Source organism: Ambystoma mexicanum, chromosome 2q (genome assembly GCF_040938575.1).
Source record: "Ambystoma mexicanum isolate Mex_15411 chromosome 2q, UKY_AmexF1_1, whole genome shotgun sequence".
Classification (NCBI taxonomy): domain Eukaryota; kingdom Metazoa; phylum Chordata; class Amphibia; order Caudata; family Ambystomatidae; genus Ambystoma; species Ambystoma mexicanum.
The window spans coordinates 68,215,230-68,229,769 of NC_090924.1; the positions used below are offsets into that span (position 1 = coordinate 68,215,230).

General features: G+C 47.4%; 1 protein-coding gene across 8 annotated transcripts in view; it reads left to right on the forward strand.

Moving 5' to 3' along the window:
- SLX4 (SLX4 structure-specific endonuclease subunit) overlaps positions 1 to 14,540 on the forward strand; it is a 785,402-nt gene that overhangs the window by 173,594 nt on the left and 597,268 nt on the right. For all 8 annotated transcript variants that reach the window (XM_069646855.1, XM_069646858.1, XM_069646862.1 and 5 more), the window contains one exon: positions 1,595 to 1,778. In XM_069646855.1, coding sequence (XP_069502956.1) covers positions 1,595 to 1,778 — 184 coding nt within the window. The remainder of the gene's footprint in view (positions 1 to 1,594; positions 1,779 to 14,540) is intronic.

A 14,540-nucleotide genomic window follows, 5' to 3' on the forward strand; every position in this document is an offset into this window, starting at 1 on the left:
ATCGCTTCAGCCATGCCCATCACCTGCGGAGTCCCTCAAGGATCGTGTGTATCTCCCACCCTCTATAACATATACACAAAGCTACTGTTTGACCACCTAGACGAGCCAGGCATATCATACACGAATTACGCAGGCGATACGCAGATGCTCATCACTCTATCAGGCAACTACCAATCCGACACCATTCTTCTTAACGAAATCTATAGCAAAATACAGGGATGGATGGCCAACCACAGCCTTTGTCTCAACGATGACAAAACCGAGATCCTCCTCATTGGTTCTAATCTAAGACTCAGCAAACTAGGCCCTGACTATTCCTCTTTCTCGATTGATGGTAACCTCATCAAAGTAGACAAGGTAGCAAAAACCCTAGGTTTCTACCTAGACTCTGCCCTAAACCTCCAAAGACAAATCAATGCCACTGCCTCATTTACAGCTTACACATCTAAACTGATAAATGCCTGCCGACCATTTCTGAGCTCCAACAGTTGTCTCACCCTTGCCAGAGCACTCATAATGTCCAAATTGGACTATCGTAATACTCTTTACTTGGGCACCAGTCAAAAGAATCTACACAAAATTCAAGTATTGCAAAACCATGCTCTTAGGGCTGCACTTAATATTCCTCATTCTAGTCACATTTCACAAACCAGACAAAACGCTAATTGGCTCCCGATCCGAGACAGGATCACCTTCCGAACACTCATGATCACCCACAAATGCCTCAATAACTCAGCGCCTAAATACCTGATGAATACATTTTCTAGGAAAGAATCCATTAGGCCCAGCAGATCTACTTACTCCCACTGCCTAAACATTCCTACCTTCAAACTAAACAAAGCAGGAGGTTCTATGTTCCCTGTGCTAGCAGCCAAGACCTGGAACAAGCTCCCACTTGCACTATGAACCGACTATGTGTTCCTCTCTTTTCGAGCAAAACTAAATGCTGTTTATTCTCGCAATCCAACTAAATGACCACTCTGACCTATCGTGAGTTCCAGATCCTGCTACCCACTCGACTATGCCCAGAGCCTTGGTAGGTCTCACTCCTTGGCTACCCAAAGCCAATTGTATTCCTACTCCAGTTCTAACAATGAACCTATCTCTACTGTACATTTTGTAAATCTCTAATTCATACTATGTATTTGTAAATGTTAATTACCTTTACATTCCAATGTATAATTTAATGTACTTTGTATTGTACGACTGCATATAACTATGTAACATGTATCATAAGAAAAGCGCCCAGATACCAATGTGCTTGGTGCACTATACAAGCAAATAAAAGAAACAAGCAAACGACCAACCCATATATGGCAACTCTTTGCTACCTGGCAACACATACTATGCAAAACAAGGTTGCCAGGAAACCCTGTCAATGCATTTCTAAAGAGTCTATATTGTTCGCCATTTAAAGGTGGAGACACTACAACTCAAGTTGAAGAAACACTTGCTCTGTAAAGCATGTTGAATGCAGTATGCCAGCAGGGTCTCCGAAGGTTTGAAATTGGACAAAGGAGAGGGTTTCTGTGAAGAATATCTTATTAGTGCTTTATTTTTATTGAAAACTATGTTTCACTTTTTCCCATCTTAGCAACGGATGACTCGTCCTTGCCAGTGATGGAGAACGACCGAGCTTTGGCACTAGCACTGCAGCAAGACACTGCCTGCGAGGACAAGGTGAAGAGTCTGGAAGAGGAAGGACTCTATTTCTGCCAGCTTTGCCAGAAGGATCTCTCCGCAATGAACTCTGCCTTGCGTCAGCAACACATGAACAGGTCAGCATGCTGTATGGATCTGTGCATTAATCATTTATGTAGCAGAGAGATGTGAAGTCAATTGCCTGTTTTTGTTTGCTTTTGTTACATGTCGTCTTGCTTTCACTTCAAATCAGTTATTCACCATGATTGTGTTAAGTTATTTTTTCTGGAATTCGGTTGGGCAGAGTCCTTCAGCCAAGTGTGTGGATGTGGTATTGGTCCAGTCTGTTCTAGGGTCGAAAGCTGTGTTTTGCTTCCCCTGACTGCAAAAGTTGAATTTTATAGAGTTGCCAGCGTTAAGTGTTGTCCATTCTTAATAACATGTAGTGCAAAAAACGCTCGATGGATTTCCATCAAACTTGAGGGACACAAGGGCATCTGCGGCAACTTACAAATTTCATTTCATTTGGCGAAAATGCATTACTTTTTGTATAAATTTCACTTAGGCAAGCCTTCAACAGATAGAGATATCATATTGACAGTTGGGTTTGCAAGCAGTGTTTGAAATGACTCGAATCAGAATATAGTCATGGCGGATATATATACATTTCTGAGGCTTGTGGAGTTGCTTAGACCACATGCTATGCATAGGCCGACATGTAGTTGTAGTTGCAGAGTATTACATGATTTGTTTTTCGAAACACTCGAAAAGGGACGTCGACTGTGCGTGTTAGTAATACTATCCCCACTGTGATGTCTACTGTACCCATAGTCCTTCACACGTCGACGTCCCTCAGATTGTTTGTTTCTATTATTGTGGTCGGTGAATAGTTTGCAGAGTTCTTCTGGCTAACGCTTTTGATTAGACAAAGCTTAATTTTAGACTTAATTCCTATCCTTTCTAAAACCGCCCATCGCACTATCAACTGCTTCAGCGGCTTTCGACAGACGGCTCCATCGTCGACGACGCTATAACTGCCTCGACGATCAAAGACTGCGGCCTACAGAGGCCTCACTGAAGCAACGCCCCCCTACTGTAGGGAGAGAGGGCAGAGGTTCTTACACATCTTCGCTGTTAGAGAATGCCTCTCCTGACCCCTTATCTTCCTTTTGATCGCCGCGCTGCCTTTTTCTCTCGCTATGGAGAACACACCATTTAAGTTCTGCCCTTCCTGCAACAGGAAATACCCCTGGAAAGACGTGCACACTGTGTGCAATCACTGTCTGCCAAGGGATCTCCCCGAAAAAACTTGAAAGTCCTGAAAATCTTTCCACCCAAAAACTTTGAAGGACAGCCGAACCAAGCGCTGGGCCGCCGAGGCCTCTATATATTTGGTGGGGTAATCCAGTGAAGGCAGCATCAACTTCCTAAGTGACGCCGAGGGCGATCGGGTTCAGAAGGAATCCGATGTGCGAGCCCCCGACTCCAGAAAGCATGCCCGCGGTCCTGTGACGGAGAATTCACCCGGCGTCAAAGGCACTCACGCCACACTAAACGCACACCCCATGGCCGAACATCAACGATATCGTCATCAACCGTTCATAGCCACGCAGTGTCTAAGGAGAGGTCCTTCAAGTCACCCCTGTCCCCTGGGCCATCGTGCTCTCATTTGCTGCACGACCGGTCTCCAAACAGGCGCCGACCAGGCCCGTTTCAGACACCATGCCTAAAAGGGCGCTCCTTTCTCATACCGAAGGGCATGCATCGAAAGGAGTTTCAATGCCCCCTTCTAACACATCCAAAATGATGAAACTGATTGAAAAACTTGTCCCAGTCTCACCTTTATGGTCCAAGACATAGAAGATGCCCAAATCTTTGACACCCCCACCCTCCCAGTCCTCTACCTCCCAAGATAGCGGCTATGTTCCCTCCAAAGACACCCTTTCATAGGCCCTAAGTCACAAGGAACCTACACCCTTGCAGGACACTACTACACCCTCATCCTTTCCCAAGTCAAATGAGTGGACCCAAGAGAGTTTTGATTAGGTCATTAGGAGGATTTCCTGTTTTCATAGACTTCATAGACCACCACCCTGTAGAATTTAGAAACCCCAGGGCTTGTTATAGAAGGGAGGGGGCAGCCAGGGATGAACCACCTGCTAAGGTACCTCGTTTATGAACCTAGAAAAGTTAGTACTGCTACTGACCAGGTGTGTCCCCAAGTGTTGTCAATAAATGCAACAAATATATCATAATGATGGGAATCCTGGTATTGGTGGTACTCTTGGGAAAACCTCTAAATTACTACTCCATGGGGATGTCCAGAAAGAAAGTAAGGATTAAGCAAAGAAGATCACATACAACCATGATGGTGAATAAACGTGGTTTGTATTAAAATGAAACACATTCAATTAAAATAAAAAACATTCAGACATGAACAGGAAAACATTTCTAAATAATTTGTGTGTGGAAAACTAAAATAATCAAACCATAAATGGATAAAGAAATCACAGTTTAGCTTTCATACAAAGATCAGTGCTAAGTCATTGATCATGTAGCACACTTATGAAGTCATAAAGGCTATGCTTCAGTGCAAAAGGTGGGTGTAGGGTGCTACCTGTACACCGTATTCAACACAACATCTACATTTTTCGATGTTGTTGCTTGCAGGTGCCGTATTAAACACAATATCTACATTTTTCGATGATATTACAGGTGCCAACGTGGCATGGGGACCGTAGTCTTGGTTTCAAATATAGGTCTGGTAATAAATAGTCCATAGACCCAAAAACATCCTTATTGATTTGAATAACCCCCTTGCGTATGGTACACTTTTCGGCGGCGGAAATGTCCAGCTCCAATTGCATCAGCCGGAACAGTATTACTTTCAATGAACCGCCTTCATCAGGGCAAATAAGAGGCCCCTGTGGTAAAAAATCAAAACACAAGAAAACAGTAATAAACATTTCTAAATAATTTGTGTGTGGAAAACTAAAATAATCAAACCATAAATGGATAAAGAAATCAGTTTAGCTTTCATTCAAAGATCAGTGCTGATCAGTGCTAAGTCATTGATCATGATCATTGATCATGTAGCACACTGTGTGAGGGCACCCAACTTTGACTCCCCCTTGTTTGCCTCCACTTTCAGAGCAAGCCGCCCTTCTGGCTACTCTAGTCCGGAGACTGACTTCGGCTCTCCCACATCCAGTGTAACAGCAGTGCTGATTAACCGGTTCGACCTGGCCTGGAAGCCTGCCTCATAAGCAAGATTCATGACAAGGTCTTAGTGGTGAGTAAGGTTCTTTCTTTCCCACCACCACTTACCAACTCTATCACCAAGTGTTGATTTCCTTGCTACTGCATTTCCTGTGCCCTTTATTCTTGCATTTAATGTTTCCAATAGAACCACCCACACGGTTCCCACTTTTACTTAATTCAATTATGGGTACTACCAATCCCAGTGATGTCCAGAAAGAACTAAGGAGCTCACACACAGGAACACCCTATTTATTACTGTTTTCTTGTGTTTTGATTTTTTACCACAGGGGCCTCTTATTTGCCCTGATGAAGGCGGTTCATTGAAAGTAATACTGTTCCGGCTGATGCAATTGGAGCTGGACATTTCCGCCGCCGAAAAGTGTACCATACGCAAGGGGGTTATTCGTATCAATAAGGATGTTTTTGGGTCTATGGACTATTTATTACCAGACCTATATTTGAAACCAAGACTACGGTCCCCATGCCACGTTGGCACCTGTAATATCATCGAAAAATGTAGATATTGTGTTTAATACGGCACCTGCAAGCAACAACATCGAAAAATGTAGATGTTGTGTTAAATACGGTGTACAGGTGACACCCTACACCCACCTTTTGCACTGAAGCATAGCCTTTATGACTTCATAAGTGTGCTACATGATCAATGACTTAGCACTGATCTTTGTATGAAAGCTAAACTGTGATTTCTTTATCCATTTATGGTTTGATTATTTTAGTTTTCCACACACAAATTATTTAGAAATGTTTTCCTGTTCATGTCTGAATGTTTTTTATTTTAATTGAATGTGTTTCATTTAAATACAAACCACGTTTATTCACCATCATGGTTGTATGTGATCTTCTTTGCTTAATCCTTACTTTCTTTCTGGACATCTGGACCGGAGGCGGAAGCCGGGCCTCAGCTGCCTAAGGCCCGTGAGCCAAAGGCCCCTCCTGTCTGCCCCTCAGCCCACTATCTCCATGGGCAGGAGCCCTGCTGCACCCTCTCCCAGGCAGCTCCGTGTGCCCACGCTGGATCAGGCTGCAGGAGCAGCTGATCGTGAGGCACACTAGCAGCCCGCTCGCCCGGCCGACATCCTTTCTTTTCGGCATCCGCCGCAACATCCAGGAGCCAGCCAGCCCCCACCATAACAGGGCCTGCTCCCCTGTGCCCGCACCGTGCACACATCCCCGCACACATCCCCGCAAGGAAACCCGACGAGCGACGTTGCGGCAAGATGGCCGCCATCGCGAACGCACCAGGAGCGTTCCCCACGGTTGCCTAGCAACCAGATCTGAATATTCCCCGGTGTAGAGGACCGGAGGCGGAAGCCGGCCCTCAGCTGCCTAAGGCCCGTGAGCCAAAGGCCCCTCCTGTCCGCCACTGCGCTACGGCGCGAGACGCTGCCCTGCAATGCATCGAGCTAAGAACTATGGACTACAATGCACACAGTCTCACCACACGGAAGACGGAGCAATCGTAAGTCACCACAGCTGTTGCTAATGTTAATGCATAGAATCGCCTTAGCCAGCACCGAGATAGCCTGCCTCCACTGTGTTAGCCTGCCTCCACTGTGCTAGTGTGCCCTGTGTATCTAACTCACGCCCAGTATGTTCTGCTTGCTCCTCCACACCTGCCTACTATGTGCGCTACTAACCCTCATGATCACACTACTCAGCCACAACAGAGACCACACTCTCGCACAACACTCACAGAGACACCCAACTATAATGGACCGTATGCGCACGCCCACACCTCTACCACAACTCACGGCACTGACACCAGATGCGAACCTCAGATTAGGCAGACTCAGAGCCCGCACAGCTCCCTTCATACACCAGGCCAATACTGCACACTTAACACTCAGAAATTACAGACTCAGCTCACGTACCACGTAAGTTAGTACACCACACTATCGAAGGAACTCTACCTCATACCACAGAGTAAGTCTACAATCAATATACCCAGCAGTAATCCCTGCGCCACTATTAACGATACCACTACACCAAATCTTCCTACCATGCGACCTCAGAACTCCGGCCATACTCCATACAAGTGCCCTCTCCTCAATGTTAGATCCCTCAATGCCCACGCCATAGAAGTACATGACCTACTTACCTCCAATGACTTAGACATACTGGCCATTACCGAGACATGGCTTCACCAAGCGTCCGGCCCTGCCATCACTCTAGCCCTACCTACAGGGTATACCATCATCAGACAAGATAGAATGACCAAAACAGGAGGTGGGGTTGCCCTTATACACAAGGAAACCCTACCCATTAGAACCATACCTCATCAAGAGGACGGAAATGTTGACATCCTTTCTATCAAACTAGCACCATCACCTAACTGTACTATTAATATCCATACTATCTACCGTCCACCTGGCCCCTCCACCAACTTCCAAGGCCAAATTAACCACCTCGTAGGAAACAACATTAAGAAATCCACAAAGTCACTCCTCTTAGGAGACTTAAATTTAGGACTCAACGACCTCAAGGACAAAGCTGCCCTATCTCTAGCCAAGGACCTCCACAACCTAGGATTCTCCCAAAAAATCGTAGCGCCCACTTACGCCAAAGGGCGCACCCTAGACTGGATCTCTGACCACAACTGCGACATAGTAATCATCGCCAACACCAGCCTCCCATGGACAGACCATAACCTCATCCTATTCGATATCCCCTGCGCTGTAAGCAGTAGAGTGCCCACCAAAGCTGCGGCTACTCTAGCCAGAAGTGCCAAAAAACTTACAGCAGCTAATATCAGTGCACTACTCAACATGCCCTGTCTAAAGCCCCCTTTCTCATCAGACCCTAATACACTCGCTGAAATATTTAAAGACTCTATCACAAGGGCAGTCAACACTGCCGCCCCCTTAGAAAGCAAAAAAGAGAAAAAATCCTTCCACTCCAACTCTTGGTTCTCAGAGGATCTCCAAGCAATGCGCACAGACAAACGCCAAGCGCTCAAGAACTGGCAACGTAATCCCTGCGACAACACAAAAGATATATTCAAAACCATAGCCAAAAAATACAAAGAGGCCATCTTCCGAGCCAAATCCGAAGCCTACAACCAACGCATCACGGCGGCCAACTCTCAATCTAAAGAGCTATTCTGCATCTTTAAAGAACTAACCATACCGCCCACTTGCCCAGACGAGATCATCAACGACGAGGCCTGGTGCACAGGCATACAAACAGCCATGCTAGAAAAAATAAACCTCCTCCAAAAAAAGATATCACACCACTACAACTCCTTACCTAACCAAAGTTCACACGCACACATGAAACATAGTGTCAAAGCCAACAACATACCCAAGTTCACTTTCACCGAAATCACCAAAACTGAGGTCATCAACATCCTTCCTCAAACATCTCAAACCCTCACTCCGTAAGGGTGACATATGCCCCCCAAAAATCATCAAAGAATGTGCTGAGCAGCTCGCTCCTCTCCTCACTGCGTTCATCAACGCATCATTTAGGTCAGGCATAGTCCCAGACACCCTCAAAGAGGCCTGGGTGCGCCCCCTCCTAAAAAGAAAAACACACTTGACCCCGAGAACCCTAACGACTATCGCCCCATAACCACAGTCCCATTCCTTCTAAAATTACTTGACAAAGCCGCACATATACAGATCCAACACTACCTAGAATCCAAAGCAATTCTAGGCAAAAGGCAATCTGGATTCCGTAAGGGACACCGAACCGAAACCGCCCTTCTAGACCTAAAAAATGAAATCACTAACATCCTCGACAAGGGCAAGCCTGCCCTCCTCCTCCTCCTCGACCTATCAGCAGCATTTAATCTAGTAGATCACGACACTCTCACCAATCATCTAACACAAGCAGCACACTTTCAAGGACGCGGCCTCATGGGTAACTTCCTTCCTACAAGGCAGAGCTATGAAAGTCTTCTCCAACACAGCTCATGCTGCGCCATCCATCATCCATTGTGGGGTTCCTCAAGGCTCCTGCACGGCCCCTACGCTATACAACCTCTTTACTAAGCCCCTATTCGACAAACTGGACGCTATGGGGATCACTTACACGAACTACGCTGACGACACGCAGATACTCCTGCCCCTGACTGGTAACTATCATCAAGACTCCACCTCCCTCCAACTAATCTACTTTACCATACAAGCCTGGATGGCCACCAACGGACTCTGCTTGAATGGGGACAAAACTGAAATCCTATCTTAGGCCAGAAGCCCACCCTTGCCAACCTCAACCCACTTTACACCAACTTTAGCATAGACAACTGCACTATCCAGTCCTATCATCAGTTAAAACACTAGGAGTTCACATAGATGCCACCTTATCTATGGATAAACAAGTAAGCGCAATCGTCTCGGCATCGGCATTGAGCACTAAACTCATCAATGCTATAAAACCATTCCTAACAAAAGAAAACTGCCTGTCCATCGCAAGAGCCACTATTGGAGCCAAACTGGACTGCTGCAACGCGCTCCTAGCCGGCACCTCCAAGAACAACCTAGCAAGGCTCCAAACCTCCCAAAATAATGCTCTCAGAGCAGCACTCAGCATACCTAAAAGAGAGCACATCACCCTAGCCAGGAAAGCCGTCCATTGGCTCCCAGTCAAGGACAGGATTGCTTTCAAAATCCTCACCACAACGCATAAATGCATCAACCTCACAGCACCATCCTACCTATCTGACACACTGTCTAGATCCCAATCCACAAGACCCACCAGATCCACATACGCCAACCGTCTCACCATACCACGCATCAATAGATCCAAGGCAGGAGGCATAGGCTTCCCATACCTGGCACCTAAGCTTTGGAACGCACTGCCCACCAACCTCAGAGCAGAATCATCCCTCCTCTCCTTCCGGAAACAACTTAAAACTGCGCTCTTCAACTAACTTGTGCACCTGACCACCTCTGTGTTCTCTATGTACATGTACTTAAGCATAACCATTGCCCAATGTAACCAAGGGCACAACTGCGTGTAACTAAGTTTAAGAAACACTGTAACCAGCACCACGATGCCTTCGGTCTGATGTGCGCTTACAAAATGTGAATAAATAAATAAATAAATCCCCATGGAGTAGTAATTTAGAGGTTTTCCCAAGAGTACCACCAATACCAGGATTCCCATCATTATGATATATTTGTTGCATTTATTGACAACACTTGGGGACACACCTGGTCAGTAGCAGTACTAACTTTTCTAGGTTCATGTATCTCTTCTGCCCGAGTCTGCTACGCGTCGCGAAGGCCGTACCTAAGCTTTTTTGTTCACAAGGTACCTCGTTTAGACACCTCTCAGCCCAGCACCTCCAGCCATGCCATTCCACAATCTCATGACCCCTCTCAGGATATCGTACATTGTAGACCCCTCAGGTTCTCAAATACTAGTTCCCAGTGAGACCAGGGGGACCAATAGGGTCAGGACCAGTATTACAGTGATGATGATTGGGACATCTACATCATCCAGTCCCCAGAAAATCAAGATCAGCTGGTGGCTGATTCATTGATTGATCATCAGCTCCAGCATAGGGAGCTGCTCCTTAGGGCCGTCAAGCATTTTAAAAATGGAGACTCGGGAGGCAAACCTTGACAAGGATTTTGAAGAGGATATTCTGGGAGACAAAAAATCTGCTACACAGTTTATCCCCCTCCTAAAATCGGTCCAAAGGCGCATCCAGCCTCCTTAAACCAAATCTTACCAGGGCGGTCAACCCCTGCATCGAGGTGGTGTTCAGGCGGCCCCTAACGACACACTGTACATCAGGGGTCAACTCAAACCCGATTCCTTGGTTGTCACCACAATAAAGAAGAGAGCAGGCACGCCTCTGGCCTCCCTGGAGGCACCTGGTAAAGAAAGCAAGACAATTTATACCTTTGGCAGAAAGGTGGCATCCTCAGATGCCTACCAGACTAGAATAGGCAACAATACCACCCTTCTGGCTAGCTATGGTAGCCACAAGTGGGACCAGCTGGAACAACACATTGAAGCTGTTCCAGGGCATCTAAAGTCACAACTCCTAAAGACGGTATCAGAAGGCAAGCAAATGGCCAACTGCATGTTAAAAAATAACTTCAATATCCCTGACAGTGCAGGTCGCATCATAGGCGAAGGCACGTTAATTAAACGCCATGCCTGGGTGAGGCCGTCAGGGTTTAAGTTGGAAATGCAGGCCACGCTATTGTACATGCTATTGTACATTCTATTGTACGTTCTATTGTACATGCCCATTGAGCCAAATGGCCTGTGCGGTAGGATGCTGAGGCCGCTCAAAGAAGAATATGACATCCTCAAATCTCTTGTACAACTTTCCAAGGCACAGTTTCACCTCACTGATGAGGCCCGCCCGGCCCGAAACACCTGACTGGGGTTGCTTTTGGTACTCTTTTTTTTAAAAACTTTATTTTTGGTATTTAACACACCGTACAATAAACACACCCACATTAGGGTGGACTTTAACTTTGCGCCGCCTCTTTGGGCCCTCCCAACCAAACTCCCCCTCCCCCCCCCCACCCGCCTCCTTCACCCGTTACGCCCAAACAATGTCATCTAGGGGAATATTCCTCTCGCTCCCGATCCATGGCTAGAAGAAAATATAGTCAGGACTGAGATTGCCTCAAAGGTGTGCCGCCGGTCTCCGGTGTGCCAACTGAAGAGGCCTCCGCTTCGTTCATCAAGAATATTGTCAGAGGGCCCAATATGTCGGGTGGGCGAGCGTGATGTGGAAGGAGATTTATAAAGTCTGATTCTACATCTCGATAGTAGAGTAAGTCCTTACGCCAGGCTGCGTAGGATGGAGGGGGACCCTGGCCCCATGCCATGGCGACTCTCCTGCGGGCAAGTGTCAGCAGAATACCAGTCAACTTCTTTGATGGGGCGGATAGCAGCCTCGTCATACCTAGCAACGCTGCTGTTTGTCTCGGATGTATTGCATCTCCTACAATCGCCGTTGTCGTGTCCAAGACTCGGTTCCAAAAGGGAGCTACTTCAGGGCACTCCCAGGACATATGGACAAAGTTTGCAGATACTAATCCGCACCTCTTGCACTCCGCTTGCGTGTCAGGGTGATGTTTGTTGATTTTTTCGGGTGTGTAATAGGTTTGGTGGAGGAAATTAAAGTGGATGAGTTTGAGACGTGAATTGAGTGCGATCTTCTGAGTCTGATTCAGGATGTAGCTCCAGTCCTCCTCTGAAATGACTGTGTTTAGTGCCTTTTCCCATCTGGTCTTTGCCCCTGTATTGTCGGGGGTCGCACTCGGGATTAGTGCTTTGTAAATTTGCGACACCAGACTGCCCTCACCTCGTGCCTGAATAACGTCATGCAGCAATTGCCAGGTTGGCGGTTGACACGGGAAGTCCCGCAGCAGGGTCTGCAGAGTGTATCGAGTCCGAAAATAGAGGAATACGTCCAGTGCAGTGCTGCCTCCTTTCATTTTCGCTTGGTCTAGGGTTAGGAATCCCTCCTCAGTAAAAAAAGTCCCCTAGGGATTGTATGTGCAGCTTGTCGACCCACTGGTGAAAGACCGTTTCTGAAGTTAGGGGGATTCCAGGAATGAACTTGGCTGGTAAGAGTGGAGAGTACCTTGTTTGCACCCCGAGCTTATGGGCTAGGGTCTTCCAGGCCTTGTACGTCACGAGTACCACATTCATCGTGAGGGAAGGCACGGGAATCCGGCCAAAGACCGCTGCAGTCAGGAAGTTGGGGGTCGCCAGGGCGCGTTCCACTTGCACATGATGGCGGACTGCTTGCGTCGCATACCAGTGGCTGAGGTATTGTGCCTGAGCTGCCCAGAAGTATTTCTCCAAGTCTGGAAGGGCTAGCCCCCCGTTGGACACGGGAAGTGTCAGTATTGAGTGTGCTACCCTGGCTGGCCAGCCCGCCCAGAGCAACTCAAGGACCAAGCTTTTCAGTCTTTTTCAGGAAGGTCTGCGGTAGTAACAAAGGAATGTTGTTGAAGAGATACAGAAGCTTAGGCAGGACCACCATTTTAACCAGGGAGGCCCTTCCCCAGAGCGTTAGTGGAAGTGACTTCCAGCGTGAGACCTTGTCTTGAAGGGACTTGACCACTTCCTCGTAGTTATCACGAAACACCTCGTGCCGATCCAGAGACATCTGCACCCCCAGGTACCGAACCCTGGCGGACTTCCATGTGAGGTTGAATTCGTCTGCAAACTGCTTTGTGGCACGCGTCAGTGGAAAGACGACTGATTTCGCATGATTGATTTTTAGACCAGAGGCCGCCCCAAACTTGATGACTTCCCTCATGACTGGGTTCAGGTTAACCTCAGGGTCTCGTATGAAAAGCGCCACGTCGTCGGCGTATAGGGAAACTATGAGCCTGTGTGGGCCAATGATGAGACCCCTCTGTTATCGGAGCTCACGAAGGTTGGAGGCTAGTGGTTCCATCACCAGGGCGAATATTAAAGCTGAGAGTGGGCAGCCTTGTCTTGTTCCCCGCTGCAGGTCTATTGGAGCTGATTTTGCGGTGCCCACAATGATGTTAGCTTGTGGCTTTGTGTACAGGAGCGAGACGAGCTTGATGAAACGGGCTCCCAGTCCCATCCTGGTGAGAACCATGAACATAAACGGCCACTCCACTGAATCGAACGCTTTTTCGGCGTCTAGCAGGACTGCAATTGCCTGATCTGTGGGGTCTAGTGCCTCGATGATTCCGAACATTCTCCGGATGCCAAAGGTTGTATTGCGGCCTGGTATAAATCCGGCTTGGTCTGCTAGTGCAAGGGCAGGCATCAGGGGCATCAACCTATTGGCTAGAACCTTGGCAAGTATTTTATTGTCGAAGTTAAGTAGGGAGATAGGGCGGTACGAAGCGCAGTCTTCCGGTGGTTTTCCTGGTTTATGTAAAAGGATGACATTGGCTTCACAAGAGGAGTGAGGGAGAGTCCCCACTTCCAGCGCTTCTTCGTATACAGCCGCCAGGAGAGGAACCAGGGTATCTGCAAAGGCTTTATAGAATTCTCCCGTTAGGCCGTCAGGGCCCGGCGCCTTAGAAGAGGGCAGGGTCTTTATGGCTGCTCTAATCTCGTCTTGTGAGATCAGCTCGTTCAGTGGTTCGCGTAGGTGTTGCTCGACCCAGTAAAGCTCTGTGTCTTCTAGATATTCTATTGGGGCATTTGAGTCTTTTGGAAATTTAGCACTGTAGAGATCCTGGTAGAATCGGCTGAATTCCTCTGCGATCTTTTTGTCAGTGTGGAGCACCTCGCCTTGCTTGGTTCGGATCCTTTCGATTTGGGAATGTTTTTTGTCAGCTCTGATTAGATTCGCCAGAAGGGCACCTGGTTTTTGGCCCTCGCCGTATTGGCGGACTTGATTGGGGCGGCTTAAAAATTGGACCTCTCGATCAGCTGCAGCATTGAATTTTTGCAGTTCCATTTTCAGGGCTGCGGCGGAGTCCGGGCTGGCCATGTTCGTGTTCTGGGTTTCAAGATGCTTTAATTTGTCTTCGCTGGTTTTGAGCTCGCTCCTTATGAGTTTGAGGATACCATTTTCTTTGGCGTGGCATACTCCTCTAATAAAACATTTTAAAGACTCCCAGATGGTGCCTGCAGAGAAGACCGAGCCCAGATTGGCCTCAAGAAACACGTCCATCTCCTCCTTCAATTCAGAGGCGAAGACT